This window comes from Piliocolobus tephrosceles, chromosome 13 (genome assembly GCF_002776525.5).
Source record: "Piliocolobus tephrosceles isolate RC106 chromosome 13, ASM277652v3, whole genome shotgun sequence".
In the NCBI taxonomy this organism is placed as follows: Eukaryota; Metazoa; Chordata; class Mammalia; order Primates; family Cercopithecidae; genus Piliocolobus; species Piliocolobus tephrosceles.
The window spans coordinates 62,987,191-63,011,947 of record NC_045446.1 but is presented as its reverse complement, the minus strand read 5'-3'; the positions used below and the strand labels follow the sequence as shown (position 1 = coordinate 63,011,947).

The following is a 24,757-nucleotide window of genomic DNA, read 5'->3' as shown; positions in this document are numbered from 1 at the left end:
AGGGTAAAGCTCTATCTTGAGCGCAGTGAATACTCAATAAGAAGGTATAAATTCTGTAAGGCAAATTGGGTTATGGCCCATCTGCAGCCAGCACACAATTTAAACCCCTTTACCTATTCCTAAAATTCTGCTCAGTAATAAAAATTAAATATCTCTATCAGTTGCCTCCTTTCTCATCCAGCTACTCCCTACAAATTCATTCTCTTTGAGATCTGCCTTAATCTTTCAATATATCTTCAATCTTTGTTTTGGATTCATTGTTTACGCTATTAAGAACCTAGGAATTATCTGGATTTTCTTATGAACAGTAATGAGAAAATTTTTGTTTCAAGTAATTTTCAATTGGGCCTTTAACATTAACAGTTACCATTACTGGATGCCTAAGATATTATGTAGATACTATACCAGAATGTTTAAAATACGACTTCATTATAACCTACCAACCCTATGGAGATAGGTGACATTTTCACTAGTTTTCAGATGTAGCTACAACTCAGATAATTAACATGCCCGAGATCATAAAGCTAGTAGTACCATAAAATGGCATACAGTGGATTCAGACTAAGTCTATCTGACTCAAAAACCTATTCTTGGACTCTTCAGAATTTATCTTTCTACTTTTACAGATCACATTCCTCTGACTTTTGTATATTTCCTTTGTATCTATGTCCAGAGTTAACATTTTAATGTTCCTGACTTTGAGAACAGATATAAATTTGAATGCCCAGATTCATTTGCAAAGCAAAATATAATAATAAAGTTCATTCCCATTAGAATATAAAATGTGAATGTAAAGATGGTTAGGTTTGAATTTTGATTATTTTGCTCTATTTCAATTCATTTGTCATTGTTACAATCTAGCTTTAGCTGAAATATCTGTATAGAACAAAAATTTTTAAACTCTGCCCCATCACAATTCCCCCAACAAAAATATTAATTTTTAAAATCCAGTTTATCAATTTCTACTAACTCTATCAATTTTGAGCTATGAGACCTTGCAAAAGAATTACTAGGCCAGGTGTAGTGGCTCATCCCTGGCATTTCAGCACTTTAGAAGGCCAGGGTGGGAGGATTACTTGAGCCAAGGAGTTCAAGACAAGCCTGGGCAACATAGAGAGACCTTATCTCTAGAAGAAAAGAAAAATATTAGCTGGGTATGGTGGCACACACCTGTAGTTCCAGCTACTCAGGAGGCTGAAGTGGGAGAGTCACTTGATCCCAGAGGTCAACGCTGCAGTGAGCCATCATCAGAATTTCTAAAATTCTTTTCATTCTACAATTTTGCTTCTTTCTATATGAAAAGCCTCTTTGGGTGATTCATATTTTTTTAAAATAAATTCCTAATTATCTCAATAAAGTTTGTTTTTCAGGGGTCTTTAAGAATTTAGAGAGAATTAAAATAGTTTTGTGTTTAATGGCTCTGATTCTGTAATCAGACAATTAAGGTTGTAACATTTAATATCTAGGACATCCAGGAAAAATTAACCTCTCTGAGCCTTTGTTTTCTTTTCTATAAAATGGTATGGGACCCACGTCATAAGGTTGTTTAAAAAAAAAAGTTATATGAATCACTTTCCATAGTACCTTGCACAATAGGAGTTAGCTATTAATATTTTTATTTAGATTTTGTGGTTTGTTCTTTGTAAATCAGAATCATAGCATACAGCTAGAAGAAATCCTTGGTGATCATTTGATCTAGCACCCTTATATTTCATATGAAGCCTGGAGAAAGGGCAAAAGCTGACTTTTAAGGTTTGGTGGCAAGTTGATGATGGACCTCTAATGAGTTCCATCTGCGTTGGGGCAGCGGGAGGGGTGCAAGATTGTGTTGCTGTTATTGTATTGTTTTGTTCTTACTTATCTTTAATGATTCTTTACTCACATTGAAACTATTAAGTTGTTTCCATTTTTATTTATGCAATGATTTTATCACCATAGTAGGTTGGCATGAATACATTTTCTTCTTTGCTTACCTTAGCTAGCTTCCTTCTCACTTCGAAAGATAAGTCCGTCACACCCAAAAAGATAAGTCTGCAGTATTAGAGATGATGCTTTTGTGTTCAGCACTGTAAGACAAAAAGTTTATGGTCTTTAATGGTTTTATACTCATCTTACTCTTCTGGTAACTTTCTGTGACGATAAGACATTGTTTCCAGCAGTAGTGGAGTGTGCCTTATGTTTTGAGTGCTGATTAAGTGAAGGCCTTCTGATCCATCTACAAAGCAGTGGTGGTTGCAATAAAGATAGCAATATTTTTATCTCTGTTCTGTCTTGTGTTGTAGAGCCGACAATTAGAATCAGAAACTGGGACCACAGAGGAGCACAGTCTAAATAAGGAAGCTCGAAAATGGGCCACACGTGTGGCACGTGAGCATAAAAACATTGTTCATCAACAACGGGTAAGTATACGAGAAGGTCCTGGTTACATTCACCTTAAGCCAAATGTCAAACAGTTTAAGGAGCTGATTTTTATTAATGTGAAAAATATCCTATATGTGTTGTTTTGTTTTGTTTTGTTTGAGACAAGAGGCTTGCTCTGTCACCCAGGTTGAAGGGCAGTGGTGTGAACATGGCTTACTGCAGCTTCAACCTCCTGGGCTGAAGCAATCCTCCCACTTCAGCCTCCCAAGTGCTGGGACCACAGGCACACACCACCATGCCTGGCTAATTTTTTTTAGGTTTTTTGTAGAGATAGGGTCTTGCCATGTTTCCCAGACTGGTCTCAAACGCCTTTGCTCAAGCATTGTATGTGTTTTTTCTGTACTTTCTCAACACTCAGCAGTGTGCTGTCAGCTATCTACTCATGTTGGAATTTCCTTAAGCCCTCCATCAGCAATACATTAATTCACCTGTTTACCATAAAATTGCCAAAGAAAAGCTGTGATAGTGGGTTATGGGCAGGGGAAGGGACATATGTTGAATAATACAGGTTTTCATCCCTCAAGACATATTTTTTAAAGACACAATTATAGGTTTCATGAAAATATATGTTTGGCTGGGCGCAGTGGGTCATGCCTGTAATCCCAGAACTTTGGGAGGCTGAGGCAGGTCGATTGCTTGAGCTAGGAGTTTGAGACCAGCCTGAACAACATGGCAAAAAACCCAATCTCTACAAAAATTCAAAAATTAGTCAGGCATGATGGCACACACCTATCTTCCCACCTATTCGGGAGGCTAAGGTTGGGGAGAATTGCTTGAGCCCGGGAGGTGGAGGTTACATTGAGGTACGATCATGCCACTGCACTCCAGCCTGGGTGACAGAGCAAGACACTGTCTTGAAAGAAAAGAAAAGAAAGGGAAGGAGAAAGGAAGGAGGACGGGAAAGAAGAAGGGAAGGAGGAAGGGAGAAAATATATCTCAAAGACTAAACTCTAAGCACAAAGAAATTATTTTGAGTATAGTACTTTTTTTCTCAATTTCATTTATTGATACCTATATCCTTCTCATTCTTTGCTTTCACATCCTACCTCTTAAAAGAATTGCCTATGCTTATTATCTATAGAATCTCACCTCCCACTTACTTGCCCATTACATTTGAGCTTTCCTTTCCTTTCCTTCTCCCTGTATCACTTCATAGTCTAAGCTTACCAAAATCACCAGTGATGTCTGTGTTGCTAACTTCAAAATGGACAGTTTGATTTCTCATTTTTCTTAATCTGTCAGCAATTTTGTCACAATTGACAACTCCCTTTGTCTTAAAATGTTATCTTCTCTAGTCATCCACGATTCAACATTGTCCTGGCTTTCCTTCTGCCTTTCTGGCTATTCCTAGATTTTTTCATAGGTTCCTTTTTCTCCATCCCACAATTAAATATTCATTTTCTCAGATTGTTTGGCTATCTTGTTTTTTTATTCTTTATCCTCATATAGGCATTCTCAATCACTTCCATGGTTTTACTTTACCACCAAATCATAAATTATTATCTTCAACATTGGGCCTAGCTACTACTGTGTATCCATATAACCTCTTTCCTGTTTTGACATCTTTTTGCTATCTCACAGGCATCTCAGATTCAATGTTCCACTTATGTAATGTTGCTTAACAAACCACCTCAAACTTAATGCCGTAGAACAAGAGGGTTTTTACATTATCTCTCACTAACCTGAGTATTGGGTGGTCTCAGCTTAGCAGTTTCCCTTGGGGTCTCTCATGTGGTGTCAATCAGATAGTGGCTGGTCCTGGCTTCCCCACTGAAGGGACTCTCTGTAGTAAGTTTGTTACTAGTAAGTCTATAATTATTTCAAAATGTTCAAAAAATAAATAAATGAAAAAAATTATGGCTACTAGTCACTAAAGCCTTTTGAATTATGTAAATACTCTAATCACTTAAGGAAGATAAAAAGTAAAAAACAGTCATCATTATTGTCCCATTTTTTTTAATAGGTTCTAGATGATCTGGAGTGTCATGGACCTGCTATATCAGAACAAAACCGAGCAGAGCTGGAACAGAAAATAGATGAAGCTAGAGAAAATATTCGTAAAGCAGAGGTAAGGTGGCAGCTAATTGTGGCATTTTGCCCAGGTCTAATGACACTGTCGCAACTGTGATATGCACCTTTAAAACTGAGTTTCTACACACACTGAGATGAAGGTGATTCACCGTCTTCATTCGTGTCCACAGTAGGATTTTTTTTTTTTTTTTGAGACGGAGTCTCACTCTGCTGCCCAGGCTAGGGGTACAGTGGCACGATCTCAGCTTACTGCAAGCTCTGCCTCCCAGGTTCATGCCATTCTCCTGCCTCAGCCTCCCGAGTAGCTGGGACTACAGACGCCTGCCACCACGCCCAGCTAATTTTTTTTTTGTATCTTTTTAGTAGAGACGGGGTTTCACCATGTTAGCCAGGATGGTCTCTATGTCCTGACCTCGTGATCCACCTGCCTCGGCCTCCTAAAGTGCTAGGATTACAGGCGTGAGCCACCACACCCGGCCATCCACAGTAGTATTAGTTAAGTACCTGCTCTGTGGAAGGCAGTACATATAACAAAAAGAGGCTGTAAAGTTTACAGTCATGAAACATTAAATACAAAAGATTTAAGTCACAATGAAGATACTAATTTTAAAATTTCTACAAGGTACATAATAAACCACAGAGATTAATGGTAGAAAAATCGATGTATGTGTATCAATTTAGATATATATATCAATTTAGATATATCTATCTCCTTATATATCGATATATATGGAGATATATATACATATATATTCATACATATATATTCAGAGCTTAGGAAAGCTCCCCCATATGGAAGGTTCCCTGGATCCAGGGACATGAGCTGGGCTTTTAAGAATAGGGAAGATTTGGTTAAGCAAAGATGGGAAAAAATTTGTAATAGTGGATTTTAATTTTTTGTGGAGTCATGGGACCTTTGAGAGTTGTATGAAAGCTGTGAAACATTCTCTCCCACATACAAAAGTATACATTTTGTGTACAGTGTTTAGAGTTCATATGCCTGAGGCTAATACTCCCTGCTCTAGATGGGGAGAGGTTGGGATAGGAAACAAGAAAGTATTAGCAAATGAGGAAAACACAGGGTGTAATTTGGTAGCTGCATATGATTAGAGTGGAGGATTTTTGTGAGGAAATGTGATAGAAAATAAGTAAACTTGTGGTTAGGGCCAGTTCATGGAGGACCCGTGCACACACTATCTACTCAGCAGCAACATGGTGAAGGGGTATGGAGGTAGACATTTATAAAAGACTGACACCATCCAGCCATCAAAAGATTATATTCTTGTTAGAAAGGCATAAAGAATGCCAAAAATAACTAAGATGGTAAAGCATAAGTGCTGAGGAGTGGTGCATTAAGTGTAGTTGAAGAACCCAGAGGACACAGAAATCACTCTCGGAGGGATTGTTTTGGGTGTAATACAGAAGAAGACTTAAGATGAATACTGGCAGATGAATAGTATTTGATTAGTCAGAGGAAAGGGGATAGCACAGACTTATGCCATGTAACTTCAAGTGGTAGAACTTGGACCAAAAGATGAAGGTAGGAAAGAAGTAGATGTGAGTTTAGTATTGAGAAATACTTTCTAGTAGTCAGATCTTCCCAAAGATAGAATAAGCACCCCTGAGACATAGTGTAGCCCTGTAAGTGTGTAAGAAAATTGTGGTCAAGCATCTTTCAGGGAACCAAATACAAGGAATCCTTGCACTGGTTTAGGGTTCATCTAAACTAGTGGTTTTCTAGCACCCCCTTAGAACTCTAGAAGTTTTGAGGAAGTACTTCACTGGTTGTGGCATGAAGCGAGAGGCAGTGTAGACAAGTATAGAGAATATGGGCATGTTTTTGGCACAGCCCCATGGAAGTGATCTGAATCAGAACAGGCTTGCCATCTGCCTAGGCTGGAGAAACCCCAGTAACCCCACCTCCACTTCATTCCTGTTCACAGTCTAATTGACAGCCTCCATAGTGAGGAGGGCAGGGTGTACAATGAATAGTCATTTTTCTCTTTGAATTCAGGGTCGTGTCTAAACTACTGTCTTAGGGTGCTGGCCAAGTAGTGTTGGCAAGCCCTCACCTACTCTTAAGAAACACTGGCATGTGGTAGAAGAGTTATTCCTGTTGTTTGTTTCTCCACACTCTAGATAAAGCCAATTTTTCAGAGCCTTGGTGGAACAGGAGCAATTATTTTGAGACAAGTCTCAGAGGTTTTCTGAAGGGTATTTCATGTATTTTCCATTTCCAGACTCCATGTGTGGTGTCACCGACTGGTACCCTAACTCCACAAAACCTCCCACCGTCCCCAGTAGTAGCAGCAGTAGGTATCAGGCACACAATGAAGATCATTTAGGCCAAATGACCTATTATTTCCATAGTATGCCAAACTAGACTGTGTTTGTTAGTTTCAAACTAAAAATATGAAGTGAAATTCTCATACCACGATGTCTCACCTTTTCTAATGCAAGTATTTAAGTCTACATTCTCAAAGATAGTTTTCTTATCAAGAATGTTGAATATAGTATGCTGAAACCATGACAGCAGATCTGTTTTCTCAATTTGGAATATCTGTAGTATTTAATTAATTTTACTGTTAGCATAAAATAATCTCTCACTTGGTTTCCACTTATCAGATACAAAAAATAACCTAAGTAAAATTAGCCAGCAAATATGAGGGCATATTTATTGGGGTAGTACTTACAGGATTATCATAATAAAATTTTTGGATAGACTGGACCATGAGAGTCTTCAAAGGAATTAACAATAATGGTTTCTGCATATACCCCTTTCCTTTCTTCTGCCTGTATGTCATTTGCATTGGTTTTTCTCTTTCATTCGATACTTTATTTATTATAAATACCTATACAAAAGAGAGAGCACTGGTTATATAAAATGTGAGACCTCATTACTGCAAAGTTAATGACAAGAACGACCCTGATATTAAAACAAAATGTTTAGGCCGGGTGCGGTGGTTCATGCCTCTAATTCCATCACTTTGGGAGACTGAGGTGGAAAGATCTCTTGAGCTCAGGAGTTTGAGAGCAGCCTGGGCAACAGATGAGACCTCATCTCTATTAAAAATGAAAAGAAATTAGCTGGGTATGGTGACACGTGCCTATAGTCTCAGCTACTTGGGAGGCAGAGGCTTGATCCTGGAAGGTTGGTCTGCAGTGAGCCATGATTGGGCCACTGCACTCCAGCTTGGGCAACAGAGCAAGACTATATACATATATGTGATCATATATATATATATATAAAAGATCACATATATATAAGATCATATATATACACATATATATATTTCATATATATATTTCAAATCACATTATTTCCAAATTTACATTACCTTTGGGCCTGTTACTGTGAGGTTTCACTGTATTCATGCTATGTTAGCAGACCTCTTGACTGATCGCTTTTGTCTTTTACTGAAAATATTCAAACATACAGAAAATATGAAGAATAAACATATATTTCCTAACATCTAGATTCAACTATTATAATTTGCAATACTGGCTTTATGTGTTTGTTAGATTGACCCATCAATTATGTTCTATAAAATGGAAGTTAGGTCTTAAGGCCTGATTAGAGAGGCAGGTTAGTGTTTTAGGCAGAAATAGTTCATAGATGATGTGATGTTTTTCATCACATAAAGAATCGTAATACCAAGTTGTCGGGCTATTAATGATACTAAGAGTGGTCGCTTAATAAGGTGGTGTGCTACCAGATCTTTCCATGATATTCTTTCTTTCCTCTTTGCAATTACCAAGTGCTAGTCACCTCCAGTGGTGGTGAATGGGTATTTTTTTTCTTGGGTATTATTATGACCTCATCAAAAAAAAAAAAATTTTTTTTTTTGAGGCAGGGTCTCACTTTGTCACCCAGGCTGGAGTGCAGTGTCACGATCTCAACTCACTGCAGCCCCAACCTCCTGGGTTCAAGCGATTCTCCCGCCTCAGCCTCCTGAGTAGCTGGGACTACAGGTGCACTCCCCCATGCCCGGCTAATTTTTCTGTTTTTTTGTAGAGATGGGGTTTCGCCATCTTGCCCAGGCTGGTCTCAAACTTGTGGGTCAAGCAATCTGCCTGCCTTCACCTCCCAGAGTGTTGGGATTACAGGCGTGAGCCACTGGCCCCGACTTGGCAGTCATTTTAAACTTAGCCATTTGAGTGTGTGTGTAATGGTATCTCACTGTGGTTTTGAATTGCATTGACTACAGACTCGTGACATTAACTAACTATGCTGAGCATCTTTTTATAAGTTTTTTGGCCATTCATATATCCCCCTTAGTAAAGTATCTTTTAATATCTGTTGCCCAAATTTGGATTGGTCTTATTACTGAGTTATAACAATTCTTTATGTTTTCTGGATACTAGTCATTTTTTAGGTACATGTATTGCTAGTATTTTCTCCAGTCTTTGGCTTACCTTTTCATTTTCTAAATTAGAAACTTTTAATTTTGATGAGATTAATTTATGAATTTTATCCTTTATGATTAGTGTTTTTTGTGTTCTAAGAAATTTTTGCCTGATCAAGGTTGTGATATATTCTCTCATGTTTTATTCTAGAAGTGTTATAGTTCAAGCTTAATTCCTTATGGACTGTGATCCTAAACATTTCTAGTTAAATTGTTGAGGTCTGGTATGAGTTAAGGGTCATGTTTGATTTTATTTGGTTGTTATTGTTCTTTGTTTGTTTTTCCTATACAGAAAGCCAGTTGTTCCACCATCACATTTGAAAGAATATGCTTTTCCCATTACATTTGCACCTGTATTGAAAACAACTTATCATATATGTGTGAATATTTTCAATTTTATTCAGTTCCATTGGTCTGTATGTCTGTACTTATGCCAGTATCACAGTCTTAATGACACTGTAAGTCTTGAAATCAGATAGTATAATTCCTCCAACACTATTCTTGTTTTAGAATTATTTGGACTATTCTCATTGCCATCAGCTTCTACAAAAAAAAAAAAAAAAAAAAAAACTGAGGGCATTTTGATTGGGATTACATTGAATCCACAAATAATTTGAGGAGAATTGACTTCTCAACAATATTGAGTCTTCTAATACATGAACATGATGTCTCTCTCCATTTATTTAGGCACTCTTTGTTTCCTTTTTTGGCTTCTTAATTTTTTTATTGATACAAAATAACTGTACATATTTATGAGATGCATGTGATATTTTGATACATGCATACAGTGTATAATGATCAAATTAGAATAATTAAGATATCTATCACCTCAGACATTTATAATTTCTTTGTATTTAGAAATTATAATTTCTTAATTTTTTTATTGATACAAAATAACTACATATTTATGAGATGCATGTGATATTTTGATACATGCATAAGTGTACAATGATCAAATTAGAATAATTAAGATATCTATCACCTCAGACATTTATAATTTCTTTGTATTTAGAACATTTCAAATCTTATAGTTATTTTGAATTATTAACTATAGTCACCCTGCTAAGCTATCAAACACCAGAACTTATCCTATCTGTTTACTTCTTTCTATTCCCCAATCTCTCTTCTTCTTCCCTACAATACTTCCCAGCTTCTGATAACCATCATTCTACTCTGTACTTTTTTTTTTTTGAGACGGAGTCTAGCTCAGTCGCCCAGGCTGGAGTGCAGTGGCGTGCAACACCACGCCCAGCTAATTTTTTTACTTTTAATAGAGACGGGGTTTCACTGTGTTGGCCAGGCTGGTCTCGAACTCCTGACAGGACTCAGGTGATCTGCCCACCTCAGCCTCCCAAAGTGCTGGGATTACAGGCATGAGCCACCACAGAGTTGTAATATCTTTCAACCCTGTACGAGCTCTAGAAATTTTTCAGTTCATAGCTCTACTGTAGATACTCTTTTCTTAGTAGTTATTGTTTGCCTGTCCTTCAGGAGTTCCACCTGACATGATTTCAACTTATTATAGATTTTTATCTATTTAGTATATTATCAATTCCAGTTGTCATTTTAAGTTCCATATTATCTAAAACTGGGAGTCCATTCAACTGACTTATGTGTACTTTTGACATTACCCCCATTAGTCCTTGAATACTTTCTTCCTAGCACAACAAGCTATCACAGGTTCACCTTATATTTTTCCTGCCTAGACTTAGAATTAGCTGTTTCTCCAAGAAGCTCTGATTCTGTTAATAGAAAATGGTATTTAGACACGAAGGCCTGGACTGTGAAGGTGCTTGTTGTTCTAAGTATCACTTTCTTTTTTTAATCTTTTCTTTGTTGTTAGAGCTAGGGATAACTTTTTTTAAATCATGAGTTCATGTTGGTATTTCCAATTAACATGGACAATTAGAGGGATTTTATTTATTTTTAGAGACAGGGTCTCAATATATTTCCCAGGCTGGAATGCAATGGCTATTTACGGGCACAATCATAGTGTACTATAGCCTTGAACTCCTGGACTCAAATGATCCTCCTGCCTTAGCCTCCAAAATCATTGTGACTACAAGTGCATGCCACTATGCCCAGCTAGAGGGATTTTATTGAACTTATTTGATTTCTTTGATTTTACATTTATTTATATCCTTTTTTCCTCTTACACCAAAAAGTTTTATTCCTAATCATATTATCATAATATTTTATGTGCTTCATATATTTTAAAAAAATTTTTTTGAGACAGAGTCTCTGTCACCCAGGCTGGAGTGCAGTAGCACTCATTACAGCCTCCACCTCCCAGGTTCAAGCAATCCTCCCACCTCCATTTCCCAAATAGCTGGGTCTACAGACATGTGCCACCATACCCAGCTAATTTTTGCATTTTTTGCAGAGACAGGGTTTCCCCATGTTTCTCAGACTGGTCTTGAGCTCCTGGGCTCAGGCATTCTACCTGCCTCAGCCTCCAAAGTGTTGAGATTATAGTGTGCCCAGCCTGCTTTGTATATTATAGATTAATAACTGCAGTATATATTAAGCACTTTCAGAACTACAACATGAATATTGCTATTAATAGTAAACTATTGAGTGAAAGTTTTAGGTTTCTTTGTAATTCTCTCTGAATGTAGAATAAATATATCTCTAAGACATTTTCTGCTTCTTGTAATAGGTTACTAGCTTATATAAGACTACTTTAGATTACAATATTAATCTGGGGTAAAAATATTAAAACAAAAATTATTTAATAGAACTGGAAAATGACCCAAAGCATGTAAAACCTGGAGAGGAATTTCTCCTTGAAAGAACAGGACTATACTTAGTGACATTTCCATTATATAGCTCTGCATCTGTAAGGAGCAGCACAACCAGAATTTTTTTTTTTTTTTGTGATAGATAGTTTATTCATCTCCCATAGATAAAACTTTCTTTCTCTTACCCAGTTTTTTTTTTTTTTAATTATACTTTAAGTTCTAGGGTACATGTGCATAGCGTGCAGGTTTGTTACATATGTATACTTGTGCCATGTTGGTGTGCTGCACCCATCAACTCATCAGCACCCATCAATTCATCATTTATATCAGGTATAACTCCCAATGCAATCCCTCCCCCCTCCCCCCTCCCCATGATAGGCCCCAGTGTGTGATGTTCCCCTTCCCGAGTCCAAGTGATCTCATTGTTCAGTTCCCACCTATGAGTGAGAACATGCGGTGTTTGGTTTTCTGTTCTTGTGATAGTTTGCTAAGAATGATGGTTTCCAGCTGCATCCATGTCCCTACAAAGGACGCAAACTCATCCTTTTTTTAAGCAGAACCTCCATCTTACTGGCCTGAAGGTGGATGTCATTTGGAAAGCCCTTCCAAATCCTTGGCTGATACCTGAGTACACATGTGGAACAGAGACTCCAAGGAGCTTGGCAGGAAACAATAACTGAAAGGCAAAAAAATCCAGGAGAAATTTTAGCTGTTGCTTATCACAGGAGAACAAACACTAATCATTAAAAAACTGAGGTGGCAAAACCCCGTCTCTACAAAAAATACAAAAATTAGCCGGGCATGGTGATGCACGCCTGTAGTCCCAGCTACTCAGGAGGCTGCGGTGAGGTAGGAGGATGAGCCCTGGAGATTGAGGCTGCACTGAGCCGTGATCGCACCACTGCCCTGCAGCCTAGACAACGAAGTCCAGACCCTGTCTAACAAAAAAAATGAAGTGATTATATTAATGTTAGACAAAATACGTTTTAGGACAAGGAATATTAAGAAGGATAATACATAATGATTTTTTAAAGATATTTCATCAAGAATATATTTCAGTCCTGGATGTATATATAATAATAATGTTACAAAATATGTAAAGCAGAAACTGGCAGAACTGAAAGAAGAAATAGACAAATCTACAATTGTAGTTGGAGACTTCAGCATCCCTCTTTCAGTAATTGATAGAACAAGAAGATAGAAAATCAGTAAGGATATAGAAAATGAACAACATCATTAACGAACTTTACCTAATTGGCATTCATCGAACTCTCCACTGCATATAAGTAGAATATATGTTCTTTTAAAGTACACATAGAACATTCAACAAGACCATACACTGGACCATAAACCTGTTTCAATAAGTTTAAAAGGATTGATATTATACATAGTAAGTTCTTGATTAATTAGACTTATATTAAAAATCTATAGTAGAAAGATGGCTAGAAAATACCCAAATACTTGGAGATTATGCTGTTCAAACACAGTAATCTGTTGCTCCATTTGAAAACCACCCCAAACTTTATGGAAAAAACAACAGTGGTTTATTATCTGTTGCCTTTCTGGGTGCAGACTGTGCATTTCCTTTTATTCTTTTATTTTCTTTTGAGACCATCTTACTCTGTCCCGCAGGCTGGACTGCAGTGGCACAACTCACTGCAGCCTCAACCTCCTGACCTCAAGCAATCCTCCCACCTCAGCCTCCCGAATAGCTGGGACTACAGGCATGTACCACCAAACCCAGCTAATATTTTATTTTTATTCTTTATAGAGACGGGGTCTCACTATTTTGCCCAGACTGGTCTCAAACCTCGAATTCCTGGGCTCAGCAGTCCTCCCACCTCGGCCTCCCAAAATGTGGGGATCACAGGTGTGAGCCACTGTGCCAGGCCAACTAGTCATTTCTTTTGCTGGTTTTGCCTGAGATTACTCAAGCAATTACATTCAGCTGGAGGATCAGCCAGAGGGCTGGGCTCATCTGCCATGGCTGGGCCTTTTCCCCTGTGGTCTTTCATCAGCATATAGGTTAAACTGGACTTCCCCAGCATGGTGACAGCATATTTCAAGAAGTCAAGTCGAAATAGCACTTACTGAGGGTCATCTGCTTCCATTAAATTGGCAAATTCCCCACTAGCCAATGCAAATCACATGGACAAGCCCAGAATCATGGTGGGAGTAGACTACATGGATACCAGGAAGCATGATTATTTGGGAACCTTTAATATAACGGGTTACCACAGTTGGTATGACCGTGATTAAATCATTTTTCTCATCTATAAAATGGAGTTTAGAGGCTAGGCATGGTGGCTAACACCTCTAATTCCAGCATTTTGGGAGGCCAGGGCAGGAGGATCATTTGAGGCCAGGAGTTTGGTACCAACCAGGCAACATAGCAAGACCCCATCTCTACAAAAAACTTTAACATTAGCTAGGTGTGGTGGCACCTGCCTCTGGTCCCAACTACTCAGGAGAAATTCAAGGTTACAGTGAGCTATTATTGCACCACTGCACTCCAGCCTGGGCAGCAGAGCGAGACCCTGTCAAATAACTAACAGCTAGCTAGATAGATAGATAGAGTTTATAATATTGACCCCTAGAATTGTTTTGTGGATTAAATGAAATACATGATGATATAGTTTCTAGTACCTATGATAAAAGCTGTTTGGAGTTTTTTTTAAGGTACCAAACATGGAGTAGCAAATACTATTATCTACCATTATTGATTCTATTCTACAAGTAAAGCACTGTCCTAAATAGTAATACAATACACACAGTCCTTATCCTTAAAGAAGAGATATGTTGAAGGCAAATGAATTAAGTCCAAATTAGATTTACAGACTTGAAATTCAACTATAGCTTTACATGTATATATGCTTATGTTAAATTTTGTGTTAAAATCTAGGTAATTGACTGTGTTTATAAACCAAGATTATGTATCCTAAAATATCTGGATTTTTTAAATATTATTTTTTAAAGTTCTACCTCTTTAAAGGTTCTAAAAATGATTTGGTCAAGTAGTATCTGGAATGCCATCAAGTTTACAGAGAGCTATGCTCTGAAATTTTTTAATCAGTTGGCAAGTCATGAAAATTCATTTGAGAACACTAGAAAGTTCTGCTTTTAGACAATTTTTAACTTATAAGCAACTGAAACCCTAAAGGGAAGATAGCAGTGTTTAATTCTGGAACTGCAGTCAATCTGAGTTGGCAAATACCATGTTTATCTGTTGTTTGGTAAAATACTGACAAAATAAATCTTATAAAAACTAGATTACTTGAATAACTGCTTTGAGAAAATAGAATGTACTGAATACTTCTCTCTTTTCTGCTTCCACAATTAAATGTCTTGCATATGTGATTTCTAAGAAAGAGCTTGTTGGTTCACTCTTTTAAAAAACAAAAATAAAAACATTTCTTTGTTTTAAAATGAATACTAGAGGTCAGGCACAGTGGCTCACACCTGTAATCCCAGCATTTTGGGAGACTGAGTCAGGAGGATCACTTGAGGCCAGAAGTTCAAGATCAGCCTAGGCAACATAGTGAGACGGCTGTCTCTACAAAAAAATTTAGAAATTAGCCAGGCATGGTGGCATGCACCTATAGTCCTAGCTACTGGGAAGGCTACAGTGGGAGGATCACTTGAGCCCAGCAGTTCGAGGCTACAGTGAGCTATCATCATAACACTGCATTCCAGCTTGGGCAACAGTAAGACCCTGTCTCTTAAAAAAGCAAAAGCATACTAGAATGGTGGTAGGGCAAGTGGATATCCATATGCAAAAGAATGAAGTTTGACTCTGTTAAAAGATAAACTTAGGCACATTAAATTTTTTTTTTATTTGAGAAAATAGCAATAATTACTTGGGCAGCACCAGATCGTATGCAGTTCAGAGTTCCACCAATGGAACACCAGAGGAATGCTTTTATAGGGTGAACTCAGAAGCAAAACAAAGCAAATATTTGATTGGTTAAAGTGGCACAGTAGTAGCCTTTTTTGGATCATTCCAGTGGAAGGTTTCTAGTTAGAAGGTAGTTGGCAGTTTTTGATTGGTTAAGCTTCAGTTTTGTTTTACCATTTATACTGAGTTGAGTTTTGGTTTGCTTACATAGGAAGCCGGGATGCTGGAGCTGCCTCAGTTTAATGACCTTCCAGTTAATTATCTTAACAACCCCACTTCACATCATATATACAAACTGACTCACAATGAACACCTAAATGTAACTGCGAAAGCTAATAAACTTACAAACAAAACAAAACAAAACAAAACACAGGGGTAAGTCTTTGTGGCCTTGGATTAGTTTCTTAGATATAACACTAAAGCCTAAGCAACAAAAGAAAAACTAGATAAATTAGACATCATCAAAATTTAAAACTTTCATGTTTCAAAGGACACTGTCAAGAAAATGAAAGCCCACAGAATGGGGGAAAATATTTGCAAATCATGTATCTGATAGAAACTTGCTTCTAGAATATATTAAAACTCGTAATAATAAAACGGCAAAGAAAAATACTCAACTTAAAAATAGGAAAAGGATCTGAATAGACATTTCTCCAAAGAAGATGTATGAATGACCAATAAATAACTACATGAAAAGATTCTCTCTCTTTTTTTTTCGGAAACCGAGTCTCACACTGTGGCCCAGGCTGGAGTGCAATGGCCTGATCTCAGTTCACTGCAACCTCCACCTCCCGGGTTCAAGCGATTCTCCTGCCTCAGCCTCCTGAGTAGCTGGAATTACAGGCACTCGCCACCACGCCCGGCTAATTTTGTGTATTTTTAGTAGAGACGGAGTTTCACTGTGTTGGCCAGGCTGGTCTCAAACTCCTGACCTCGTGATCCACCCACCTCAGCCTCCCAGAGTGCTGGGATTATAGGCATGAGCCACCGTGCCTGGCCTAAGATTTGTAACATTGATAGTTATCCAGGAAAATGCAAACAACAGTAAGATACTACTTTATACCCACTAGCATGGCTAGAATCAAAAGGCAGACATTAACAAGTGATTACCAGAATGTGGAGAAACCCTCATACCCTACTGGTGGAATCAAATGATAGAGCCACGTTGAAAAACAGTCTAATATTTCCCCAGATGGTTAAACTTAGCATTACTTCATGATCCAGCAATGCCAGCCCTATGTATAAACCCAAAAGAAGTGAAAACATGTCCACCCTAAAACTTGTACACACACGTTTATAGCAATATTATTCATAATAGCCAAGAAATAGAAGCAACCTAAATGACTACCAACTGACAAATGGATAAACATTCTAATCTATATCCACACAATAGAATGTTATTTGGTCATTAAAAGGAATGAAATACTGATACATGTTACAACATAGATGAATTTTGAAAATATTATGCAAAGTGAGAGGAGTTAGTCATAAAAGACCATGTATTATATTATTTCATATGTGTTAAATGTCCGGAATAGACAAATCTATATAGACAGAAAGTAGAATAGCGGTTGTCAAGACTACAGGGAATAGGGGGCTGGAGATCAATAGGTAAATGGTTCATGATTTCTTTTGGAGGTTATAAACTATTCTAAAATTGACTGTGGTGATGGTAACTGTGAATATACTATAAGCCATTGAATCTCAGACTTGAGTGAATTGTATGGTCCTAAAAAAAAAAATAATAATAAAGTTGTGTGCCAAAAGGTCTTTGTCTCACCTGAGCTATATGTCAATAAATTTTTACCAAAAAGAGAAAATTATGAAAAGAATAAGCAGATTTTTGCAAGAGTGTTTACCAAATGGCATGCCTCTAAGCCAAAAATTCCAATTATCTTATATAAAGAGGTATATGATACCCAAACGATTGTATTGTATACTTTAAAATGGTTCATATAGTAAATTAAAATGGTTCACATAGTAAACATATGTAATGTTTTACCTCAATTTTTATAAAAGTCTATTTACTTAAAAACATTAATATAAAAAAATTAATTCAGCAAAGAAAGCCCAGTGAAACAAGTCAGAACACAAATTGTTTTTGATATCAACTTGCCAAGCAGACAATTTGGAGGGAAATCAAAATTGTGTACTTGCTGGGCACAGCAGTTCACACCTGTAATCCCAACACTTTTGCAGGCCAAGGTGGGAGGATTGCTTGAGCTCAGGAGTTCAAGACCAGCCTGGGCAAGAGCAACCACTCTGGCTCTTAAAAAAAAAAAAAAAAATTGTGTACCAAAAGTATTTGTCACTGAATTGCAATGGCTATGTATTCAGAGGCATGATCATAGCTCACTGTAGCCTCAAACTCCTGGACTCAAGTGAGCCTCCCTCCTCAGTCTCCTGAGTAGCTTGGACTCCAGGTACAAGCCACTACACCAGCTCCAACTTGTTTGTCCAAGAGTCCCACAGAAAGCCACCAAATGAGAGTCCTCAAAATTAACTTAGTGGAACCTTAAATGTTAAGGAAGAGATCACCACTTGCATATGTGAAACAATGAAGCTGAATGCATTACTTGCTAAGCAAAAGAGGCTGAATGTATTACTTGCTTAGCAAAAGAGAATGACACAAAACACATTCACTCTGAACAAAGCAAGAGTTGATATATATACGGTTTTGAGAAGGTTGAATGTCAGGGATTGGCAGATTTTCAAAACTAGGAATGTTTAAGGAGTTGACTCACTTTTAGCCATGGTGTTTAGAGTTTGGAGGACTAGTAGAAGCAGAAGCTGTCACAGATTGGCCGACTTTCAGAGGCATGGCTGTTGGAGCAAAGCAGCAGTTACTTTCTTTTTTTTTTTTGAGACGGAGTCTCTGTCGTCCAGGCTGGAGTGCAGTAGCCGGATCTCAGCTCACTGCAAGCTCCGCCTCCCGGGTCCACGCCATTCTCCTGCCTCAGCCTCCCGAGTAGCTGGGACTGCAGGCGTCCGCCACCACGCCCGGCTAAATTTTTGTATTTTCACTAGAGACGGGGTTTCACCGTGTTAGCCAGGATGGTCTTGATCTCTTGACCTAGTGATCCACCCGCCTCAGCTTCCCAAAGTGCTGGGATTACAGGTGTGAGCCATCGCACCCGGCCAGCAGTTACTTTCTGATCAGAAGGGATTTAAAACTAGTTCTGTGGTTACTCGTTTATGGTTTATGAAACAAGGGCTAAAGAATATATAGTTATTCCCTTTCCTGAATTTGGAGAATAGGAACTTTTTATTCTCAATCTCTGCTATTTCTGCCAGCCACATCATAAATTTAGTTTAAAAGCAAAAATATTACTGTTAGTTGACAAACAAGTTAATCAATAAAGGCAGCCAAGTCAACAAGTCAAAGGGGGAATTCTTTTTTTTTTTTTTTTTTTTCCCTCGAGACGGAGTCTCACACCATCACCCAGGCTGGAGTGCAGTGGCACAATCTCGGTTCACTGCAAACTCCACCTCCCAGGTTCATGCCATTCTCCTGCCTCAGCCTCCCTAGTAGCTGGGACTACAGGCGCCTGCCACCACACCCAGCTACTTTTTTGTATTTTTAGTAGACACAGGGTTTCAACGTGTTAGCCAGGATGGTCTCGATCTCCTGACCTCGTGATCTGCCCCCCTCGGCTTCCCGAAGTGCTGAGATTACAGGCGTGAGCCACCATGCCCGACCCAAAGGGGGAATTCTTTAAGCTTGTGCTGAAGAATGTTAGAATTGCTAGAGAGAAGTTCTTTAATATTAAAAATTATTGTTATTAAAGAGACACAGTAGTTTATAACTCAGTATCATTGAATGGCAGTCTTTCAAGTTTGGTAGAGCCAATCTTGAAAGAATTGGTAGAGCCCGTTCAGTCTTTCCTTGGAAAAGTAGAAGCACAGTTATATAGGATATTTATTCAAAAAAGGTTACTGAACACGTAACAGGAGAATAACACTGAATGTCAATGCTCGAGTCTTAAAGGAGCCCCCAGTTATATCAAACAGGCATACTTAGTTAAATAGCTAAGTATAATTTAGTGCCTATCACATTGTAATTAGATCTATATGGAGTGCTTTAGGAGCAGAGGAAAAGGAGTTATTTACTGCCTGAGGAAGGTAGAGAAATACTTAGAAAAATCTTTGTGGAAAGGGTAATACTTGAACAGACTGTCAAAAGATAAGCCACTCACCAGGCATCAAAAAGCAATGAGAAGGCATTTACAGAGGGACTGGCATACACACAGGCACGCAAGCACATGATGGATCGGAGGAACAGCAAGTGGGACAGTGGGGTGGGAACATGGGGGGGGTGTGGAAAGAAGCAGTAGAAGGAAATAACTCAGCCAAACTGTGAAAGATATTTTTTATTCCTAGTTAAGAATTAGTTAATTCTTTACTCAGTAGATAATCAAGAGTTATGGAAGTTTTTTAACAGGGAAGCAACATGATAAGGTCATTCACAGACTGTAAAAGATGGATTACAGAAGAGAATACAAAGTCCAGGAGACGGGTTAGAAGGCTACTGAAAATGCTGGATTTCAAGATATTCTGAGGCATAGCCTTATGAACAGGAAAAGGAAGCAGACTTTATCACTCTTGATCTCTTCCTCTTCACAAGTTATATTTGATCTATCATCAATACTGTGCCCTTGTCAAAATGCAAGTATGGGGCTGGGCGCGGTGGCTCAAGCCTGTAATCACAGCACTTTGGGAGGCTGAGACAGGCGGATCACGAGGTCAGGAGATCGAGACCATCCTGGCTAACACGGTGAAACCCTGTCTCTACTAAAAATACAAAGAAAATTAGCCGGGTGCGGTGGCGGGCGCCTGTAGTCCCAGCTACACGGGAGGCTGAGGCAGGAGAGTGGCGTGAACCCGTGAGGGAGAGCTTGCAGTGAGTGGAGATCGCGCCACTGCACTCCAGCCTGGGTGACAGAATGAGACTCCGTCTCAAAAAAAAAAAAAAAAAAAAAAAAAAATGCAAGTATGTGTTCACTTCAATATCACATATACTAAAATTGGAATGATACAGAGAAGATTAGCATGGCTCCTATGCAAGGATGACACTTAAATTCATGAAGCATTCCATACTTTTTATTAAAAAAAAAAAAAAAAAGCAAGTATTTCATTGTTAGGATACTCTGATTCTTTTCTTTTGTTCCTGATCTCTGTCTCTCTGCCTCTGTGTCTCTCTCTCTCTCTCTTCTTCCCTCCACCCCGCTCCACCCTCTCTTTCCCTTCTTCACTATCTCCCCTCCCTCGCCCTTTCTCTTGCCCTGCTCCAAGTGAAGAATCAGCATCTGTGCCAAGGAAGAGTTGCTAGTAAATATCAAGATTGTTCTAATTAATCGATTAGGAAGAACTTGATTAATTTGAAGGGGAAAAAGGCTTGATTTCCTTTTTTTGGTAGGGATATAAACAAGAAGTTTATAACAAATGGTAACTTGTCTGGGTGAGGTGGCTCACGCCTGTAATCCCAGCACTTTGGGAGGCTGAAGCAGGTGGATCACCTGAGGTCAGGAGTTCGACACCAGCCTGGCCAACTTGGCAAAACCCCAACTCTACTAAAAATACAGAAATTAGCCAGGTGTGGTGGTACACACCTGTAATCCCAGCTACTTGGGAGGCTGAGGCAGGAGAATTGCTTGAACCTGGGAGGCGAAGGTTGCAATGAGCCAAGATTGCACCACTGCACTCCAGCCTGCGTGACAGAGTGAGACTCCACCTCAAAAAAATTAAAAATTAAAAAAAAAATGGTAACTTAAAAAATAAAAGCTGCATTGCCACAAAGAATACAGTTGTGCAAATATATGTCTGCATGTGGACAAAGCCTTGAGAATATTTGCCATGTAAGACTGATAGGATCATGTATGATTCTTTTCCTTTTAAGTAATTTCCTTTCGTGACAGTTGTATACTTTCTAGTTTTTTTGTTTTTTGTTTTGTTTTGTTTTTTTAAATAGAGTCTTGCTCTGTCACCCAGGCTGGAGTGCAGTGGTGTGATCTCCGCTCACTGCAACTTCCCCTTCCTGGGTTCAAGTGATCCTCCCACCTTAGCCTCCCAAGTAGCTGGGACTACAGGCCCGTGATACCATGCCTAGCTAATTTTTTTTTTTTCAGCGTTTAAGTTCCAGGATACATGTGCAGAATGTGCAGGTTTGTTATTAGGGTGGTGCAAAAGTAATACTGGAATGTGTGTCATGGTGGTTTGCTGCACAGATCAACCCATCACCTAGCTATTAAGCCCAGCTCCATTAGCTGTTCTTCTTAATGCTCTCTTTCCCCACCCATGATCCCCTCACAGGCCGCAGCGTGTGTTGTTCTCCCCCACTCATGTGTCCATATGTTCTCATTGTTCAGCTGCCACTTATAAGTGAGAGCATGCAGTGTTTGGTTTTCTGTTCCTGTCTTAGTTTGCTGAGGATAATGGCATGCAGCTCCATCCATGTCCCTGCAAAGGACGTGATCTCTGTCCTTTTTATGGCTGCATAGTATTCCATGGTGTATATGTACCACATTTTCTTTATCCAGTCGATCATTGATGGTAATTTGGGTTGATTCCTTATCTTTGCTATTGTGAATAATAAAAACCTTGATTTCTGACCATTTTCTTCGTTCTATAGATAATTAAATTGAAAGCTGAAGCCCGGCTGGACCTGCTAAAGCAGATCGGTGTTTCTGTGGACACATGGCTAAAGAGTGCCATGAGCCAAGTAATGGAAGAACTGGAAAATGAGCGATGGGCCCGCCCTCCTGCAGTGACCAGTAATGGCACTTTACACTCGGTACAATTTATTTTCTTGGATATGATAAGTTGATTTTCATTGAAGGATGCTTTGACTCTGTAGCCAAACTTAGTAATAGCCAAAATTTTTTAAAAAGATAATAGTTTGCTAGTGGTTTAGGTTTTGTTCTTCAGCCTATCACTAATTGATTTTAAATTATTGCAGGAAATGAAAGAGAGGAAAAAAATAAGTGTATTTTTTAATGTATGATGAAGAATATGTTATCACTATTTGGGTTATCAATGCCTATCTACCAGACTCATCCCATTCATAGAGTAAATATGCTTCATGTCTGGAAGTAATAGAATAGAAAACAATCTAGTATCTCTGAAGTTCTCGGAGGTCGTCTTTAGTGAAAATGAAAATAAACATCCAGAGATTTGCACACAATCTTAAGTGAAAGGAATGCTCTTCTTAGTGTGTGGGCTTAGTCTGAGGTGACTTCAACTCCTAACAGCTTTCATATTCTCCTTCCATAGAGAGAATGTAGGTGAGTTTGTTTACAGGCAAGGCCAGGACACAGCTTAAGTTTCCTTACTTCAAGTCCAGGGCTTTTTCCACTCTGATGTCATCTGGTTCAACCTTAGTTTTTCATGTTGGAGATCTAAGTACCAGAAAAGTTCAGTGATTTGCCTGATATTACATAGGTGGCTATGTGATGCCTTGCTAGTCAGACTAATGTAATTTCTACTGTCACCTTCCCACCCATTACTCTCTGCCATCCTGTTTATTTCCTCAATGGTATTTATTATAGTTTGAACTTGCCTTCTTTATTTGTTTTCTTTTGTTTATTGTTGTTTTCCTCTCTAGAATGTAATTGCCATATCTTCCTGGTTCCCTGCTCTGCACAGCAAAGTGCCTGACACATAGTAGGTACTTAAATATTTTTTGAAGGAAGGAGTGAATGGCTGGATGGCTGAGTAGGTAGTTGGAATAGTGGCAAACTAAAAGCTAAAACTCTAACCTCCCAACTTCCCACTATCTTCATAGTGCCTCTTTAAATGGTTGTGCTCTTCAGATATCAGGCAGGCTTGCTAGAGAAACTGGCCAAAATTTTAAAACATTCCTGAAGTTTTTTCACATAGCATTCTGATTTTCTAATGAGAATACACTTGCACATTTAAAAAGGATTGTGTGTGGGTCTACATTTTAAGGAAAAACAATCTGTTGAAGCTTTATTTTCATGTAACTATTAATGTTAATCCAGCTGGAGGGAAAAAGAAACATCACCCACTTGACTTTGGGGTTACAAGCGCTTCCCCAGTTGTTATTAGAACAGAGTTGCTCCGGCCGGGCGTGGTGGCTCACACATGTAATCCCAGCACTTTGGGAGGCCGAGGCAGATGGATCACCTGAGGTCAGTAGTTCGAGACCAGCCTGGCCAACATGGTGAAACGCTGTCTCTACTGAAAACACAAAAATTAGCCAGGCGTGGTGGCAGACACCCATAATCCCTGCTACTCGGGAGGCTGAGACAGAAGAATTGCTTGAACCCATGAGGCAGAGGTTGCAGGGAGCTGAAATCATGCCATTGCACTCCAGCCTGGGTGACAAGAGTGAAACTCCATCTCAAAAAAAAAAAAAAAAACAGAACAGAGTTGCTCCATCTCATGGAATATCTCCTACTATTGCACTTTCTAAAAGTCATAATGCTCATCTACTTCAGATTGTTGTAGAGTTTTTGATGACAGCAAATTCCAGGCCCACTTGCTTTGGGCTTCTACAGCATGACTGTTTCCAACCAATCAAACCCATGATTTTCCTTCAACTAGCACCTTTTCTAACCAAATCGATTGAGCAGGCACATACCATCTGACTTTGAACTGAGCAGGCGCATACCACCTAACTTTGTACTTACTTCCTGGGCAAACTGAAGATGAACAAAACTTGGTCTCCTTCCTCATAGAGTTTACAAGCTAGGAGACCAGACAGACCTTTATAGATCTTAGTGATACATGGCAGTGTATGACTGGGCTACTGTGTAGCAAACTTGGAATTGCTTACTTCTAACTCATCTGCACACCTTGGAAAAAGTCACTTCTCTTGGGTTTCTGAAAGAAAGATTAAAAGACTCTGAGATTCCCACCATCCCCTCCCCACCAACCAACTCCAGAATCTTGTGATTCTTTGAAATACTGTCAGAAAAGCTCAGTATCAGCTAGAATAGGGAAGAAAGTGTGCCCCATGGAGATATGTCATTTGGGATAGTCCTTGAAGAATTTTAGTGGGAGATAAAGAAGGGCTGTTCTCGTTGTGAAGGAAGGGAATGAAGGAGTTGTGCCTAATACAGTAGTAGTAAGTATTGAATAAATGAGTGTTTTTGAGACCTGTCCAGAGAAATCACTCATCTAGAGACATATCATATCCTCTGTGAAGGGAGCATTTTGCAATCCCGTCCCATGTTGTTCTTCCCCCTAGTCAATCTTACGAACCTGCATCTTTCAACTGAGAGATTACATTTTGTGGAAGATCT

General features: G+C 38.8%; 1 protein-coding gene and 1 non-coding gene across 2 annotated transcripts in view; both read left to right on the top strand.

Annotated features, from left to right (window-relative positions):
- The window catches only part of LOC111540880 (F-BAR and double SH3 domains protein 2), a 158,667-nt gene that overhangs the window by 103,530 nt on the left and 30,380 nt on the right, over positions 1–24,757 (top strand). The window contains exons 6-8 of the mRNA XM_023209511.1: positions 2,283–2,399; positions 4,385–4,489; positions 22,123–22,284. Coding sequence (XP_023065279.1) covers positions 2,283–2,399; positions 4,385–4,489; positions 22,123–22,284 — 384 coding nt within the window. The remainder of the gene's footprint in view (positions 1–2,282; positions 2,400–4,384; positions 4,490–22,122; positions 22,285–24,757) is intronic.
- On the top strand, positions 20,489–20,595 carry LOC111540986. Its single transcript, XR_002731122.1, has one exon. It is a non-coding gene; the product is annotated as a U6 spliceosomal RNA (small nuclear RNA).